The 19,798-nt window shown below is 42.5% G+C and overlaps 1 protein-coding gene across 1 annotated transcript in view; it reads left to right on the top strand.

The window, feature by feature from the left end:
* LOC126227747 (leucine-rich repeat-containing protein 15-like) overlaps positions 1 to 19,798 on the top strand; it is a 1,015,582-nt gene that overhangs the window by 911,022 nt on the left and 84,762 nt on the right. Inside the window, exon 5 of the mRNA XM_049942240.1 lies at positions 13,549 to 13,899. Within this exon, the coding sequence (XP_049798197.1) occupies positions 13,549 to 13,899 (351 nt within the window). The remainder of the gene's footprint in view (positions 1 to 13,548; positions 13,900 to 19,798) is intronic.

Genomic DNA, 19,798 nt, shown 5'->3' on the forward strand with positions numbered 1-19,798 from the left:
TTTGAAGAGATGGCAGAAAGTAAGACAGAAGGCGTGTGAATCAATCATTAACATTTTATGGGGAAGGATGCCCCAGTTAGTTCCGATGTATTCTTTCGCCAGTAAATTAGATATTTTTATTGTATACAATTTGAAGAAATGGCAGAAAATATGAACGGAACCGTGTGACAAAATCATTAACGTTTTATAGGAAAGGATGATCCAGTTCTACCGTATTTGTAGAAAATGAGATATGCATCAAATTGATTGTGGAAAATACGGTTAGAAGGGTCGAAGAAGTGCATTACAACTTGAGCGCTAACAACAAATTGTAATGGTAGACTACAACAGGATAAAACCATAGACAGTAACAAACGTATTGCGCTGAAATACAAAAGTGTGACAAATAATGTGCAGATTTTTCTCCGTGTTACATCGTCATTTCCAAGGCTTGCTACTTCACAGTAAGGGTATGTACATTTTGTTCCACAAGGGACTGCGATTTTATCCTGCTATACTCTTAGCACCGCCACATTAAACGAGTCACGGCTTTCTTCATGTGTGCGTGGTTTTTGCACAGCTGTAGTATAAAGACGCTGGTAATTTCTTTATAAGCGTCTTTCAGCTTCCCATAAATAATTTCCAGGGAATACCGTTGCTCTTTTTTATTTATTTATATTTTTATAAATAATGCGACCACTTGTTTCCTCTTATCATTTTACATGTTATGTAATGTTCCACCTTCGACTACCGCACTGTTGACGAGATATTAAATACTAACGTTTCTATTTTTCAACTAAACTCGTACTTAAGGCATTAGTATTAATTATGATCGTACTGTGAACATTTTTTGTGATTTAGGAACAACCATCATCGTTCAGGCTTTGGGTATGAGACTTGCCCAGACAGCATAGAGAAAAATATCTGGCTCGACGTGAAAGTGCAAATGGTACCATCCAAAACAGTAAATGAAACCAGACCCAATGTGAGTGTAATAAGCTATAAAACTGTGATCTGTCAGCGTTTCCCCTGCAGAAATGAAATTTCTTCGTGGGAGCAGTCATTAAACAAGAGCAGACCAGATAAGAAACGAAACAGAGTAACAAGACTAATGGTATAACCAGTTTATTGTAAAATGTTGCACTGAGAAACCTTATGAAATTGAACGATGCCGAACGGGAGACAAATTTATTGAAAGAGTTCTGTGAAAGTGCATCCGCAAGGAAATCAACTACAAGACAGAAATATTAGCAGTTCTAGTTATTCCAGCGTCTGAAGTACTTGCCATGTATTCACGTTAACAGACTTAGTAAAAATTCGAAAAAGCACAGCTACAAACGGTATAGCCCTTATGAAATTGGAAAAAGAGACGCTCAGGGACTCAACTGAAAACTCTGCAACAAAGACGACGTAGTTCTCAAGAATCCCTTTTGTTTAACTTCTGAGAGTCTGTATTCGAGGAGGATTGGCGACCATTCAGCTGTCATCATCGCATATCTCCCACACAGGTCATAAAAATGGGAGAAGGGAGAATGGGACGTGTACATCGGCATATAGGCAGTCATTTCTCGTTCGCCCCATACGGGAATAAAATAGGACGGAAAATCGATAATAACGGTATGAAGCACGCTTCGGTATGGTCTGTGCAACATCGTGCGCATTATTTACATATATGCAGATACAGAATAGTGAAGAATGTTAAAAGCTGAAGTGAACATTAATACCTGATCAAATACGCGCGACTTCCTACAGCACCAAGTTATAAGCGGCGATCAGACATTTTCCATTCGAAGGCCGTGCAGTCTAGAATCAGTGTGCTAGTGAAGCAAAATCACCTTGGCTTTAGGCAAGCATCGCACCGACTCACCAGATTGAAGATACCCATTTGGTAAAAAACTGTGTCCCGTTGCGTAAAAAAGTCCGTAACTCCTTGCTGCGCATCCTCGTTACACAGGAATCGTCGACTCTTCAGGGCCTTTCTTTAGGGAATTGAAACCATGATAATCGCTTGAGGAGAGATCAAGACCATAGGGCGGCTGTTCGCGTGTGACCCACTTGAATTTGTGTAACTTATACGTTACGACATTTGCAATGAGGGAACGTGCGTCACCATGAAGCAGCAGCATCCATTCTCGCACACCGTTCTACAATTGTAGTTTTCATCAGACATGCTGCCCCATACACATTCTACGTTCTCTGATTGATGTCTACCGGTGTTTGTGCTTCGACAGCCAAAAGAATAACAGATTGTTGATCCTCTTTGGACGCATTTGGTAATAACTATAGCTCACGTTTCCGCATTTACAACAAGCACGTCGGAAAAACTCGAACGCCCCAATAATTCAATGCCTATATGTTGGTGTTTTTACACCCACATCGGAGTCGCGCTACGTTGCATATGCGCTCCAGCAACGAAAACTTCTTCATCACTCCTTATATAAACACGAAAGCAGAGAGCATTCAATGGACGCCTATGAAGAGCCAACCTGATTACTTATAAAGTGGAGACAGTGGTCAAAATATATGGGAAGTCAGCTGTACGATCAGTGCGGCTGATTGCTAACTGATGGGACTCGGGTTCGATTCCCGGCGTGGTGGGAGATTTTCTCCGCTCGAGGACTGGGTGTTGTGATGACCTTGCGTTCATGTCATCATTACTGATATTATACTATTGATAGGGTAATATGGACGCGTCCCAAAAGCAAGCAAATGCAAAAAAAAAAAAATCAATGGATGTGCTCTCCGATTTACTGATGTGCTGAATGTTGGAGCTAGAAATGGCGTATGGTGCAAGTGTAGACACGTTATCTGAGCAGCCTCTTGCTGACAGCCATGCAGTGAACCTCGAAAGGTAACTGACTTTCTGTGTGGGATGATAACCGGTGCAAGACTGGTGGTTTGTTGCAAATCGGAGGTTATACAGGTGCAGAATCTTCGGCTTTTCCCAAGAAAGAACGGATGCGGTATGCGTACCTACAATCAGATCGGACAGCAACTACACGCACACCCCCATTCCACAGGTGGCCTGCCTTTATGCGTCGTCCACTTCCTGCACATACCAGTACACATGCAGGCCAGCTACGACCACGACAATATTCTGGTAGCAAAGTAACACAGCAACAGTAACAATATCAAAGCTTGTTATAGCCTGAAACTCAGAACACCGCATTTGCAGACACTACTCTCGCAGAAAGGCGGCCTTCTAATCGAGGATTAGAGCAGCAGCCAGTGCAGGAGTATTTCTCTCGGCAAGTCATATGTCTGAAAATAGTCTGCGCTGCGGAAGAGTATTTTTCCAGCGAACAGCCATTGATAAGCCATTCGTCGCCAGGAGGTACATCAGACAATATCCCTGACTGCAGTTAGTCATATACAGTGACTTACGACTAGCACCGATCGTCACCGATGCTGGACGGACCTTACCGTAACTGCCACTGGCCTTCAGACCTAAGGCTTCATGCCACGCCTCACTGATTCAGGACATCATCACAAACCTTTCAGTGATGTTACTTGATAATTTATTCCTGTGACTCACATCAAACGTGTGCAGTAACCTGTAGTGTTATTTCCTACTGTAATTGTTCCTCAGAAGAAAATATCTGTTTTAGCGGACTACTATTTTATGTGCATTTACAGAATCCCTGAAATAAAAGCAAGAATTCTAGTTTCCGAGGTCAGCAGTGTCTTGAAAAGATCTTCAGTATCATACAATGTTTCCAAACTCGTACACCGCCGCACAAGGCAAGTGGTTGAGAACGAACGTCATGTTGCCGTAAACCATACGATCGACTGTCTACTGTGAATCATATCGTAATCAGTTGGAATGCGGGGCAACAGGAACCAATTTCTACCAGGACTCTACGGAAACAAATATACCGCGTTGGCTTCAGAAGTCGACAGCCGTTCTATCACGAAGCATTGAGTGCTATTGAGGGGAGATCTCAAATTGAGTCCATATTTTTAGATTTATTTCGGCTTTTGACACAGTTCCTCACAAGCGGTGTCGAATAAAATTGCGTACCTTTGCAGTATCGTTACGGCAATGTAGCTCAATTCGTGATTTCCTGTCAGAAACGGTATAGTTCGTAGTAACTGACGGACAGTCAGAAATGATATGGGCTGTTCAACAACGAAGTTCATAATCAACGTAAGTGATGTAGGGGACAATCTGAGAAGACATCTTAGAATTTTTTCAGTAATGCTGTCGTTTATAGTCTAGTAAAGTTATCAGAAGGTCAAGTTCGAGTACAAAACGATTTCGCTTAGTTATCTGCATGGTGCGAAAATTAGCAATTTCAGTTACTCGATAAATCAGCAAATTTAGAGACTGTAAGTAAACAACTAACCCAGGCACAAATACGTTTAAATGCTTTATTCAAATGCCATAACCGGTTTCGGGCTACCCTGACGGTCTTCAGGTGGCTAACATTCCCATTTACATTGATATTTTAGTCAGCAGCATGTCGTCTGTTCCTGCATTACACAAGAATATTTCGAGGAGTTTACATACTATTTCATCTATAAAAACATGCTAATGAGCATGAGTTTCTTTGAGTTTCTTTATATGTAGCGTTAGGGAGTCGCATTCAGTATAAATGTTCCAGTTCGTGGCGATTTGTTATGTTTGTCTGCATCATGTCGTTATCCACTGGAACATACGTAAGTGTATACATCTGTTTCACCTTACATCTAAATGTATGCAGATCAAATAGCAGGATCTTATTAATGAAGTAACACAGAAAGTGACTCTAAATATTCTTGTGCAATGCAAGAGTAGACTTCGTACTGCTGTCCGAAACATCAGTGTAAACGAAAATGTTAGCCATTTGAGGATGGGTATGGTAGCTTGAATCCGGCTACGGCATTCAAATAAAGCATTTTAAAAGACTTGTGGCTGGTTGCGTTGTTCACCAACAATCATTAACGGTAGCGGGGTTCAGAATATGCTACATGTCGCTTCAAGTAAATACGTAGAATTATAACTAACGGACAACTTAAATTGTAGCCATGTCATAGAAAATGTTACGGGGAAGGTGAACCAGAAAGAGCGTTAGAGTGGCAAAGCACTTTGAAGATGCAACGAATCTACTGAAGAGACTGTCTACACTTAGTTTGTCCGTCCTCATCTGGATTACTCCTACGCATTGTGGAATCTTTCCTAGATAGGATTCAACAAAAGACTTTGAATAGTTCAAAGAATGGTGACTAATATTCTACTATCGAGAAATGACGCAGAGAGTGTCATGCATATGATATACGAGTTGGGGTGACAATCATTAAAAGTAGATGTTCTCCCGCTGCTGCGAAATCTTTCCAAGAAGTTTCTATTACCAGCTTTCCCCTCTTACTATGACAATATGTTGTTGATTCCACCTCCATAAGTAGAAACGACCATCGTAATAAAATAATAGCACTCACAAGTAGATCCGAAAAGAAATTGTTGTTCGTTTTTCCCACGCGATTCGACAGTGGGACGATAGAACTGCCTGCTAAATGCTTAGATGGATTGCAAAATAGTCATTTAGACGTCCAGTGCCTTCCTACTGTAACAGAGTAACAGGAAGTGGAAGGGCTGGGTGATTAAATGTTCTATTTTTAATAACTCTTATCCAAACGAACAAGTTATAACAGAATGTAATGATTTCTAGAGGCCACAACGGAAAAAAAGACATCGATAATAAATACGCCCAGTGCTCACATAAGAAAAAAATTTAAAATTTGAATTTTAATGAGAGACAGCAGGTCCTATAACAATAACAACTTATTAAATTTAGTGATTATGCTCAATGAACGTTCCGCACTGGCTGGCTGCTGCTTCTGTCCTCGATATTAGAACGCCGCCTGTCGGCTATAGTAGCGCCTGCAGTGATAGTGTCCTTTGTTCCCGGCTATAACAAGCTGCGATGATATTGCTGTTGATGTATTATTTCTTACTGTAATTGTTCCCGAGTAAGAAAGTACGTACCGAATTCCCGTAAATAAAAGCAAGAATTCTACGCTTGCCTGATGTCGGCGGATAAATAGGATATTGCAGTGCCTGTGTTATTCTGAATTACAATGCAATGAAATATATTAAATACATTCCAAGTTGCGAATATGGACAGCCATCAGCTCTATAATGGAAAGCGGGAATTGTAGGTTCGAGTCACGGTCCGGCACAAATTTTCGTGTCGTCGTTCCATTATACAACTGATGTTTGTTCATATTCGTAACTGCGAATACACTTAATGTGTTTCATAACGGCTATAGTCCCCGCAATATGCATGTCCGGAGAAACAATGCATTGCAAGTCGGAATCACACAGGCATTGCAATAACGTATTTCAGTTCGACACCAAGAAAAATTTCTGTCGCCGAATGCCTCGCTGTTCCACAGTACGCAGTCGTAGAGCGCCGTCTAGCGCCAATGTGGCAGTCGGCGCGACCGCTGCGAAATTCGAAATTAAGACAGCTAGCAGCCGCGTAACATTGCTGTGTCCATCTCGGCTCATCCATTAATCATCGCACGATCTGGTGGGATATGTCCTATTCGATAGACAGCAGAAGAAACGATACTGCTACCAAGTAGAAAAAAATTGTTCTATTAAATTTATGCCTGTACGATCGGAATAACCTTAGTACTTACGAGGGCAAATCCCATAACCCGGTTTCCGAGAAACATCGCTTCGCTCAGTGGAAGATAAGTCATGATCATGGAACCAGTGTCGTGGCTTAACTTTAGATTAGTCACGTATTTCTGAGAAAGCGGCGGTCAAAGTTTTCGAGGTACTTTATGTGCCTTTGTGCCTTTTAGCGAGTGAACAGTTCAACCGGGGCCGTGGCACAGTGTCTAGAGTCGCTGCTTCACACTTCTGTACCCCAATTTCGTAACCTGATTATTATTTTTATCCTTTATTTACCTATCTACGTCAGTAGAAAATTACTGCGTGAATATTTTGCAGTCAATATGAAGTAGAATTGTCTTTATTCGTCTGCTAATTGTTTATCTGGTGACAGAATTTAAAGAAAAGGACAAAAAGAATGAATGAGAATATTACGTGATATTGATATATAATCAGTCTCAAGGGCCAGAATTCGCTAAAGTGGTTCGTTATGAGTAGTTTGTGCGAAATTATTGCTAAAGCATGAAATGTTCACCAGTGGCAAGGACGTTTCTTTCCCGAGTGAGATACATACGAAGCAATGTCACTGTGGCAAACTTGTCTTCGCACCATGCTCTTGGTGTTCGGAATTTCTGTGTTTCCAATATTTCTACGGTGGGTATCATGCAAGGGAAAGCACCAAATCTTTCTGCAGAATAAAAGTGAGAATGAAATATAACGACTGAGATAAGAATGAAACACAAGAAGATGAGAACTTAGTAAGATTGTATCGTTTGGAAATACCATACACACATACATTATGTAATAAAGGTAAGGCACTTGTGAAACCCAGTCGGAATTTTGCAATCTATACAGCGCGATTTTATGCTCTAATTTGATGGTTCAAATGGCTCTGAGCACTATGGGACTTAACTGCTTAGGTGATCAGTCCCCTAGAACATAGAACTACTTAAACCGAACTAACCTAAGGACATCAACACATCCATGCCCGAGGCAGGATTCGAGCCTGCGACCGTAGCGGTCGCGCGGTTCCAGACTGTAGCGCCTAGAACCGCTCAGCCACTCCGGCCGGCAACGATATGTCAGATGGGGTCAGCAGCATTGTAATATTGTTGTCTGACGATGCTACTGCGTACAGTACGGTGTCACTGTTGAACCGCCTTAAGGTATTCCACAGGGACTTTACGCTAGATTGAACGAATTGTGACTCTCTTCAAATGGAGGTAAATGTCGGGTAATAACAATAGTAAAGCGATAGAAACTGATAATGTGAGGTATAGGATTTGTGGTAAACATCTAGAACACGTTGAATCGGTCACCCCGGCCCAATCTAATTTGATGAGAAATTCGTGTAGTAATCTTCTACGGACATGCGTAGATAAATGAAAAATAAATAAATAAATAAAATAAAAACGATAATACGGTTTCGAACACGAAGAGCAAAGGTTAGAGGCTGCAACGCTAGCCACTGTGCCAGAATTTCGGCTAGGGTTGTTGCGCGCTGTAAGGAATTTAAATTAGGTCGACAATTTTGATTCTCGTTTTCTCACAAGCGGTCGCGTGTCTACGGATAAGCTGAGGTACGTGTTCGATTATTTTGAGTCCCCTTCCAGTGAGAGAAATTTCTGGGAAATCGAGTTGTCACTTGCCGTGTTCACCTCGCTAGCTGAACAAGGCGACAACACGACAGAAATCGGCGAAAGAGTGGAATCGAGAATATGAGTTTGAATCAAAATCTCTCTGGGAATATGTAATCGCTTATGAAATGCCTCACCAATTTGTCTACCTAACGTCCGGCTGGTCGGAAGTACTGACGGAAGTGGATTAACGCTTTCCCGCGAGTGACTGTGAGCAGAGCGCGAGCTGTCAGGCGAACACTGTGCTCGTAGCCGGCCTCCTGCCAGAACACACACAGCGTGGCTCAGCTGGACATCCGTCGCTAGTTTGACAGCCGCCGCGGCTCCCGTCTGGATACGACGTGACACGACAGCGCGGCACGGGACAGGACAGGACAGGACAACAGGAGACGCGGCCACCACTGAACACACAGACAGGCGGCAGGCAGCCACTGCTCTGACACGCTCCGGCGCAGCACAATCCGGGCCACACACACACACACACACACACACACACACACACACACACACGAACGCAAGCACGTCACCGCAGCCGGGGACACGCACCGCCGGGTCCTTTGAGCCAGAATGCTCCATCGTGCAACATTAACGCAGCTTTAGCAGTCGCCCCGACAGCCATACTGCACTGGCAATTACGGCCGATAGTTGGCCATTCAAGGCTCCTACAGCGAGTGCGTTCATACCGCGACAATTACTTCCCATTTAACGCAATTTAGTTGGAACCCGAGACAGTAAAAGAAGGAACGCAGTGAACTTGTTCCACTCAGAATGGCAGACGGTTTGCAACACCAGGAATAATATATGCAGCGGAAGTTTATGTAATGGGACTATCAGTTGTTAGATCTGGATTTCGACTCGTAATTCGATTTACATATTTAAAATAGGACTGAGAACACATTAAAAAATTTAGGCGACGCTCTTCTCCGGAGATCAACCTATAGCTATGGGGGCTTCTAATTACGCAGTATTTTGTGAACCGAAGAATTCATTTTTTATCTCCTGTGTGTCTTTAGTTTCTTTCAGTTTGTATTGCTGGATCCGACAGCCTACACAAATCTTGCATAGGTTCAAACTATTTCGTCCTGTAAGCTGATTAATATGTGAGTAACTTAGTTTGCTATTTCGCGGCACCTAGCTAGATTCTTCCTTTTGTATATTTTCAGGTGACGCCTAAAAACCTCCAACGTATACATAATATAAACACATACTCACAGCGATACACACAGCATCGCCGTTTAAAATAAGTTGTGAGAACACCTACAAATCCCATAATACACGAGTCATTTTTGGAATAGACTAAATCTTGTTATGCATATACATGCCGTGCGGTTAAAGGCGCTGCAGTCTGGAACCGCAGGACCGCTACGGTCGCAGGTTAGAATCCTGCCTCGGGCATGGATGTTCGTGATGTCCTTAGGTTAGTTAGGTTTAACTGGTTCTAAGTTCTAGGGGACTAATGACCTCAGCAGTTGAGTCCCATAGTGCTCAGAGCCATTTGAACCATTTTTTTGCATATACATGTGACGAAGACGCAACTGGAAAAAACAGACGAGTAGATCCCGTAAATAGAGAGCACACTACAGTCATATGAACGTGAAGACAATGCCATACGACAATCACTAGCCCAACGCAGTACTGAAAATGGTATTGTTCACGACGTGACTTACATACTCATGATTTCTGTACACAGTCATATAGTTTGAAGACATTGGCATCTAGGCCTATCTTAATACACTATCGATTACATTTCAACTATAGAACGTACATAATTATGAACGAATTATTTCTAAAACTTGGGTTAAATTAATAAATGCCGTTTTTGTCTTGGCGCACAGTATATCACAGACGATTTTCGAATAGTGAATGACGTAATTAAGTTGGTTTCTGTAGCAGTTATTTAGTAGTCATAAGTGGTGTTACTGCCATGTTTTTGAGGGTTCAACTACAGTGAATAACATTTAGAAAGTCTCCAGTGTAGTGAAGTAAAGGTCCTCTGTCCTACCCTAATGTTAAAAGTTAATTAGTTAATTCCATAAAAGGAATGAAATTATAATGAAAACCAGACCTTTAGCTGCTTACAGGCGTTGATAAATATCAACGGGGACAGTTGAAAATGTGTGCCCCGAACATGTCCGAAAGAGCAATCTTCATATGGATAAGGCTTACCGGCCAATGATCTTCTTTAGTGCGGATGCTCTCACATTGCCCGAACTCAAACGGGAATCGGTAGATTGACTGCCGCGGTTTATGGTGGGCAGGGGCACTACAAATGTAGTATGTGGATGGAAAAAAATTGTTCAAACGGCTCTGAGCACTATGGAACTTAACTTCTGAGGTAATCAGTCCCTTAGAACTTAGAACTACTTAAACCTAACCGACCTAAGGACATCACACACATCCATGCCCGAGGCAGGATTCGAACCTGCGACCGTAGCGGTCGCACTGTTCCAGATTGTAGTGCCTAGAGCCGCTCGGCCACCCCGGCCACCCCTGCAGTCGTAGTATTCTCTGTGTTCTCGGTGGCTCAGTCGGATAGACCCCCGAGCAGATGCGACGAACAGATGCGAAGTAGAGCGTCTGCCATGTAAGTAGGAGGTCCTGGATTCGAATCCCAGTCTGGGCAAACATTTTTCAACTGTTCCCGTTGATATTTAACAACGCCTGTAAGCAGCTGAAGGTCTGGATTTCATTACAATTTCATTCTTTGAGAGCTGCAAGATTACCAATGGTATCTGTACAGATACCAGCAGCATATAAAAGGAATGAGATTACCAACATAAAACCAAGTGCTGGATAAGGAGATTAACGTTTACTTTCTTTTCAGTAGAAGCACAGTCTCCCATGTGAGACTGTCTTCATTGACTACAAGTATCTTTTCTTTCGCATCCGAATTAACCCTGAGTCTTGGATTGACGCTACCACCAATTCCAGGAGAACTTTTTTCAAGGTAGGCGCCCAAAGATGCAGATTTCTTCAGCAACATGAACAGTCATTACTTCACAAGCATGGAATCTCCGAATAGTTCGATCCTGCTATCCAGGCCACTTACTAAGCAACAGAGATTATGATATCTTTTGAATATCGTCTAGTTCGGGATTCTGACTGATTAATCATCCGCAGCACCATCACTGAGGAGCCACATTCTCCATCTGTTCAACTGTCCTGATAATTGATAGACTTTTCTGACCACGCAGACATTAGCGTCCTCTCCACGGAGGTGTCGTAACAATTGGAGTACCAGCGTCTCCGGGCCATTAGCTAGAAAGCCATCGCTATTGTACGGGGACCACAGTAGTTCTAAATGAGATTAGCATAACCATGTCTGCCAGTTTTCGAATGCGAGTATTAGCTATTGATACATCTCTCGTGTTGCAGAGGGCAAATCGACGTCTCTGTATGTTATGCGGGGTACGAATGCACTCCCTTACAGTCCATTGAGATCAACCATAAACTGGGGTGAAAAGTTTCTTGAAACTCGAGAGGAAGCACATAGCAACATCACTTAACCAAAATGAATTCGTTTCTGTTATTATTTCGTTAGTCACAGAGAATAACACGTTAAAGAGGTTGAAAAAATGAACCACCCAGTTCCAAATCAAAGATTTATTTAGTCCTAGAGCTAGGCTTCGATATTTACAAAAATATCTTCTTCAGAAAGAGTGGGTCTTGTTAAATCACATGGTTGTAAATTACACTAGCTGAAGCTGAGCGGACCTTGTCATACATAAAACTGTTATAAAAACCAGGAACACAACATGGCATGGCTTAAAACAGCAGCCACATTGCACGCAGCGTACGTCAGAACCAATGCACAACTCCATTTGCCCACTGGTAAAGGCTCTTGTCTACACAAAATTATAATACAAATCCAAAGAATAAAATATTTGCATGACGTAAGTATTCGCTATGCCACAGACAAAGGCCTTTGTGACCACTCAGGGATCTGGTCCTGCATTTGTAGCTGAGAAGGCGTTTTAAGATAACCGCTGCCCACTCTGAATGGGGAAAGCCCTAGAAAAGGTGGACTAAATACTGGTAGCCACACTTGTAACTGGCTGCGAATCCGCTCCCAGATGGCTTTCTCCCAATTTGTGGACGAAAACCGAGAAAGAACTATGTGACTAAGACTACCGGAATACGGAAGTCAGGACTCTTCTAGACTTAATAGTAACAGACCAAAATAAAAAGCACATCGCATCAGTTACGAGATAGCTAGATAAAGTATAGATGCTGTTGCCTGAACTGAAACCATACTATAAGGCGAATGGCACGTCAGTGAGGTACCTCACGAGACACCATCCTCCGGAAAGGAAATCGTGAAGGAGTACCTCGCACCCGTGGCGTAGGATTTGGAGTTAACAAAAAAATAGTGAAACAACATCGATTAGCCCTATGGCTGTCCATGAAAGAATTATGACTCCTCGAATTCCTGTCGCTGGAGATAGCTTTGTCACCTTCGTCTCTGCCTATGCTCGTATTATAAGCAGTGAGGAGGATACAAAGGGTCAGTTCTACCAACGACTGAGCAATGTCCTCGTTAAGATTCCAACTGAAGATAAACTCTTGTTACTGGGCGACTTGAGTGCTAAAGTTGGAAGAGAGAATCGTTTTTGGGGAAACATCGTGGATAATGAAGGTGTGGGAAACTGCAAGGCAAATGGGCTATTTCTAGGTCTCTGTTCTGAGCATCAGCTTTTCATCACAAAACCGTAGTTCCGCTTACCTAATCGTTGTACGACACATGGACACATCCACGCTACAATCACTCTCATTTTATTGACTATGTCATCTCTCGTTAGCGTTACAGGAAAGACGTCCTGTTCACAGAAATGGACCGAAACATCGATGATTGCTGAACTGATCACAAACTGTTGACTAGCCATCTGAAGGTCCTCGTCCAGCGTGAACCACTATCCAACTGTTCAGGTCGTTCAAGGAGACAATGCAACCTCAATGGCGTGCGAAACGAAATTGTTTGCTCTTTCTTGCAACACGCACGTTTGGATCGATTCAGCAATGCCCCAGTTAACACAACAGATGATGAACAAGAATGGCCTACTTTTAAAAAGAAAAACACCCATCTAGAAGGCTGTAAAAGAGGTAATTAGTTTCGATGCAAAGAATAAAATGATTAAGAACCTCCTAAGTGTCAAGCAGGGTGCATACCGATCTCTTGCTCAAGATTCATTCTCAGTGGGCAAAAAGTACTCTTTCAAGAGCTCAAGCAGAAACCGCGAATTGGTACCGTACGCAGTCGGAAATAATACGAGTGTCTGGTAACGTAGGACTGAGATCGATGTTTATCTTACGGCCGTTCGGCGTGTGTTGCAGATGCGGCTGCTGGCTGCGTGGCTGTTGTGGTGCGCGGCCGTGACGGCGGCGCCGGCGGCGGGCCGTGGCGCGTGGTCGGTGTGCCCCGAGGCGTGCGAGTGCTCGCTGGACGCGCGTGGCCGCCGCGAGGTGTCGTGCCTCCGGGGCGGCATGGACGGGCCGGTGCCCACCGCCGACATGGACCCGCCGCGCGTCGAGGTGCTGCGCATCTCGGCGCCGCCGCACCACCCCAACACGCTCACCATCGGGCCCATCTTCCAGCACTTCCTGCGCCTCGAGGAGCTGCACATCACGCGCTCCCGCGTGCCCGCCATCGGCAAGCACTCCTTCTGGGGAGTGCCGTCTCTCAGGGTGAGTCGAGCAGTCTTAATTTGTCACATTGTAGATTGCTAGGTTTCGTAGCTCCACGCCGGTAAAATTCGAGTAGTAACCCTCTTCCCTTATAGAGCATTTTAATAACTGGGAGCCACATCGGTAGGAGGAATAGTTAACGATCAATTTGGCAATACATTCTTCAGTTTCTCCTGGCGTATTTGTTGCTCGAACAGTCCACGGGTATACTGCCGGTTCATAGTGTCGAACTGGCACAATATTTCGGCGATCAGACATGTCGCCATCGTCAGCTCCTGAGGGCGCCCGCCCACGTCTTCGCGACCGCCGGCACGCGGGCGCGGACGGCGAAGAGAGCGGCCCGCGGGGGACAGGGCCGCCCGCCCTCAGGAGCTCAGTTCGTAAGCGCACCTGACGATGGAGACATGTCTGATCGCCGAAATATTGTGCCCGTTGGAATGAACCGGCAGTATACCCGTCGACTGTTCGAGCTAATTTGGAAATAAGTTACTCGAAGCAAGATCGGCCAACCGGAACCACTTGCAGTATAACAAACATCTGCGTTAAGCACCTGTGTTTTTAATCTAATAAGGAAGTTTAATAATTGATTGATATATCTCTGGTGATTTGATATGCCTACAAGACTGGTCGTGTGTTTATTCAAACAACTCACAGGAATGCAGCCGTGAGAGGTAACACACTTACACACACACACACACACACACACACGCAAGCATGAACGCACATAACCAGTGCCATCCCTCGACATCCAAGTTTGATTAATGACAAAAGTTACTGACAGTGAGTATGAATTGCCAACGACGAGAAGTAGCATTAACTCTTTTTAGTACATGTAAATTGAAGGTGGAGGGGTGAGAAAGGGAAGGGATTACTGATGTCAGCTGTATCGGGACATTACGCGGAATCGGCGGCGAGGAATGAAGATGTTTGCCGGATAGGGTTCGAACCCTGGATTTCCTGCTTACTAGGGTGGTGCGTTAACGACGGCGCCATTCGGGACACACTGTTATCGCAACAGCGGGAATGTCTCGGCACACTTCATGGCCGACACACATTCCCACAGAGCGCCACCTATCCCTAGTCCCTGTCCATTTACCGGTGGTGTCGAATACATAACTCAGCTGCATTCCCCTAAGTTTTCAAAACAACTTATACGCCGGAGTAGACTTAACTTTCACAGGTTGTAGGTTAATAATTTTTGGGGCCTGAACTTTGGCAAATGTTCCTTGAGCTTCGAGTAAGTGACTGTGTCGTCCTTGGCTTGATAAATATGAGACTGATTCGAAATGATATGAGGAGTTATCCAGCATTTCTGCATTTCCTCAGGGTTAGCCAGACTGAAGAAGGACGGAAACCCGAATGATAAATAGTCAGGCAGGGGTTGCCCGTGATCGTGGCGTCTGATTCGTGACGCGTGAAGCCAGAGAGTGCACAATTCCGATTCCAAGAATCATGGAAGCAACTCAGCTATTAAATGACTCGATTAATCAGCTGTCAAACATCATTAGTGGCCAAAGACACATGCAGATATCGAGGAAAAGTAGGCAGCAGAGGAATTTACATATCAATATTTAAGCCATAGTAAACCTCTTTGTGTGTGCAACACAATATAACAGTTGAGCTGGCCGTGTTTTATTTCTTCTGAGGTATCAGAATTCGTCGGTTTTAGGCCATTACTCAGAAATAATGTCATATTCTGTCAATCGCCGTTGCTGTTTCTAGCCATTCAAGATTCTTCTTTCTCATTCCTTGTCGGTCATTCTTTCGCATTTGCATATTTAGCTGTGTACTGCTGTATATCCTAAGCATTGTCCGTTAGTTCCCAGCCATAATCACTACCCGCCGAAAACGGGGCTTCATACACTATCGATTTAGCTAAAAAAAGAAACGCTTCAGGGGGTATACAGAAAACGAAGCAGGAGACTGTTCACCAAGATAATCGTGATACTCCATAGTGGCTGATATCCCGGTATCTGCTCACCATAAAAGCAGTTTAGTGTCGGGATAGTAGTGCATCAGGTAAGATAACTCCCTGTCTTTTCGAAGACCTAGGAATGGCACGGTATTCATAGAGAAATGTTCATACTATTGGAAGATTATATATTTATGGCTTCCTTGGTAAAGGCAGTGTCACTTGACAGCTTTTACCACAAAACTGCCATATGACCTAATTAATAATCCATTATGCACATCTGATAGGCTAATTAAATAAAATCACTAATGGTGCATGAAAATTGCAAGCAATAATAACTGCCAATGAGTGCAGTTCTAGCTAGCTCCAACCCTTTTTCTTTTGAGACGGTGAAGGACTCGTAATTCCAAAGGTCTTGGAGCTTCTTTTGCTTGATAGAAGGCAAGGGCCACTGGGGTAGCGGAATGGGTCACGAAGATGTTTCTGCTGAAAGTCAGAGTCGTGTGCAGGTAAACACAGGGGCGAGCTGTCTACTGGCTGAGTGCAGTAGAGGCGACTAACAAGGGCAGCCATCCCACCACAAAGTTTCATTGTGTACGAAGTGACAAGAATCCCGTTTACTAAAGATAAAAATCTGAAGGACAAGAGGAAAATGATGGTACTAGCATGCGACTATTTCTTAGGTCCAGAGGAGGGCAGCTGGAAGATTTGTTCTAAATTTTGAAAGGAAATCTATGATTGGCTCATACTAGCAAGGGAGAGTTCCTACATGTACTTACATGGAATACTTCTAATTTTTCATAACTAGGTATCTGTTGCAAGTTGGGAGAGGTTTTCTGCCTTCTTCTCCATGTCAATGGAGAAATATACTTCGTTGGTTAACCATGGAAAAATCCATGAATAGGGAATTTGTTGGGATGTTTGTTCAATTATCATTAGCCTGAACTTAAAAACTCTGTTGCAAATGGCCGGCGAGATCTGACATTGGCAGAGCCAGCTAAGTTTTGTGGAGGAGAGTAAAAACACTCGTCCTCCAGGGACACAGAAGAATACATCTTTCTGCAGCGTTTGAGGCAATTTACTTGGTCTCCTTTTAGTTCCCATGATCTTATGGCGAGTTTTCCATCACTGTATGTCACCTTCAATAGAATCTGTATCATCTCAGAACTGTGCTAAATAGCTCAAATGATGCCATACAACATGCATCATAATTTGGAATGACGAATTCAGATGTGTGTTTTGGGTGGTCAACAGCTCGTTGCCCGCAGCTCGTAATTTAGTGGATATCATTGCTGTCACTAGATCGTGTCATTCCTGTTTCTATTACCCGGCTGTGCCATTGATATTTTTCGCTTAGGGATTGGGTGTTTCTGTTGCACTAAAGAATTCATCTCATCTTCATAACAAATACAAGCAAGTCGCTGAACTGATGCCAAATTCAAAGACTGGCAGCAAACAGCCGGACAACCCTACTAATGCCATACGATTATTTCAACAGCTTTTTAATAAGAGACCGTGCTATTCCTGCCCAAGGTTAATTTTGTAAAAATATTGTACCTACTTTTTAATGATGACTGCTTGTTGTGCTCCATTTCAGTTAATTAGAATCCTTCATGGGGGAATAATTGCAAAAATCAATTAAAACATTCTCATGGTTTTTACCTTGGTGACATGTTGATTTACCTTACAGTCGTAAAACAGAGTTCCATAAATGATTAAACTTTTAATTTTCTTTAGGGTCGACAGATGTTTTATTTCATATAACCAAACTATTCTCAGCAGCCCTAAAGAGAGTTTCCAAATTCTTTTAATTGAAAAAAAAGATGAATTAGCATGTGCAAATCTGAATTACTTCGTTTTGGGGATGACTTTCTAATGTTCGCCTCTAATGCAGATAAACATAAATAGCAGCTGAAGGGCTCAGTACAGAATGACTGAAATTCATCCATTGATAGAAAGACAGACATAACGTATAAATACTAGATCGACAAGGATTTACTACAAATTAAGAATGAAGTTCAGCACCAGATCACGAGTTTCAGTACATAAGACAGTTAAAAACAAAGACACGACGAATAAAATAAGAAATAAGTTTTAAAATGATTCGACTCGCATGCCTGCGCTTTTCAGAAGTAAGCTTTCGATAAGTTAATAATCCGCGGGTAATGCCCGTAAAAGCAATTCAAAGCCTGAGTGTTGCTCACTGAGCATTGAAGAGATTTGTTTATTAGCTCCTTACATCAATGCGAGAGGAATGTGATTGCAATACCGTAGCACACTGTTTATATGGACAATGTCTTTGGTTATAATGATTACTTTTAGTAACAATTAAGTCATGTATCACCAGAAAAGAAGATACTAAATCATTTATTTTTTGAAACTGAAATAAAAAAAGGGCTCCAATGTGAACTGCTGCATTTAAAAATCTGGAAAAGAAATTTCTTCAGCGAACAGTAAGCATGTAATTGGAATAGGTTATATTTTTAGAAACTGACGGCACTTTTACTGCCGTTTGAAGGCTGAGTTGCTATCACTATAATGGGGAGTCCTACGACAGATCTGTATTTGATAAAAAATGTTAAGCGTAATGAAAATAATCCATACATGAGCGGTATTGTGAGAGAGGAAAGGAGAATGTCAGTTACTGGAAAGATGGTGAGTGGAGCATTAGCAAATCTGAAACCAGACGAGAGCAAAATCAGCGGCTTATAAAGAACGGGAGCATGGTAACAGAATCGTTTAGCTCATCTTTAACTCAGAATTAAAACTACAGCTCAAAAAATTAGAAAACGCGTGATAAAACTAGATAATGCTCATCAGTATTCGTACTAGAGCCAGAGGCTCCCGAAAACAACGGCATGCAGCTGTTTAACGCAGCAGTAAACTTTCTGCCATTGTTTCGAAACTTACTATGCAAAACGTGTTTGTTATACTTTCCCTGGAGTCTTTCGTTGTTTCTGTTGCTAAATGCTTTACACGTAGAAATTTATATAAGGCTCGTGATACATAAACCAGCAAACAAGTACGCTGACTAGTGTCCTTCATACTCAGCAGTTCGAAAACGAAATGTGATAAGCAGCCGTTCGTTGCTAACAGCATGGTGGTCATATTGTTTAACACAGGATTAATTGAAACCACTACTGCTAACCAAAGTCGCACTATAGCTTTCACTTAACTACATCATTCGTGAACTCACGCTTTTTCTAGAAGTAGGGGTACAGGTTTCTAAAATTAGGAGAAGTTGTGGGAGGATATTCGTGGCATTTGATCTGCCCTCGTTGTAATTCAGTAATAATATCATTTTATCGATGAAAACGAACTAAAATATGAAAGGAAGTAAGTCATAAAAAGAAATTACGAAAACATCAACTATAACTTATTACATTTTTGAAGTTTCTAGTTCGCAAAAATATTTAAGTTTTGACTGGGTGTTAAAGTACAAGCGATGACACAAAGAAGAGAACAATTAGGAAAGTGATTAATGAAGGCTCCTTCCCAGAAAGAGGCGGATTAATCGTAAGTCGTCTCACGTCAGAGAGGGCAAAGGATTTTTGCATCAAGGCAACCAACTTGGATAATTTTGATTAACGGTCTGGAAATGGAGGCTGACGAAAGCTATGAAAGATATCGACCACTCTTAGATACCATTTGCTCTCTTGGAACACAAAGCTACCGCAGGAATTACCAGAAACGTTAAATCGCAATTTGTAAGGTCAGTGCGGCTAACTTGACTTATACATTACGAAATAATCTTACTTTCGTATAACGGAATTAGCGCTTTGAAATACTGTTGATTACTTCATACATGTATATCCATTTATTGGGACCTAACCGTGGAGCAAGATAACTTTTATGCTGTTTAAATTAGTGTCTAACAATTCCACGGTGACGTGTGCTGCTGTTTGTATGGGAGTAATTTTTAAAATTGTTAATTAATTAAAATATGCTTGTAAATCTGAGAAGCTTAATTAAATACAAAAAACATTT

The sequence above is a fragment of the Schistocerca nitens genome, unplaced genomic scaffold, assembly GCF_023898315.1.
Source record: "Schistocerca nitens isolate TAMUIC-IGC-003100 unplaced genomic scaffold, iqSchNite1.1 HiC_scaffold_338, whole genome shotgun sequence".
NCBI lineage: Eukaryota > Metazoa > Arthropoda > Insecta > Orthoptera > Acrididae > Schistocerca > Schistocerca nitens.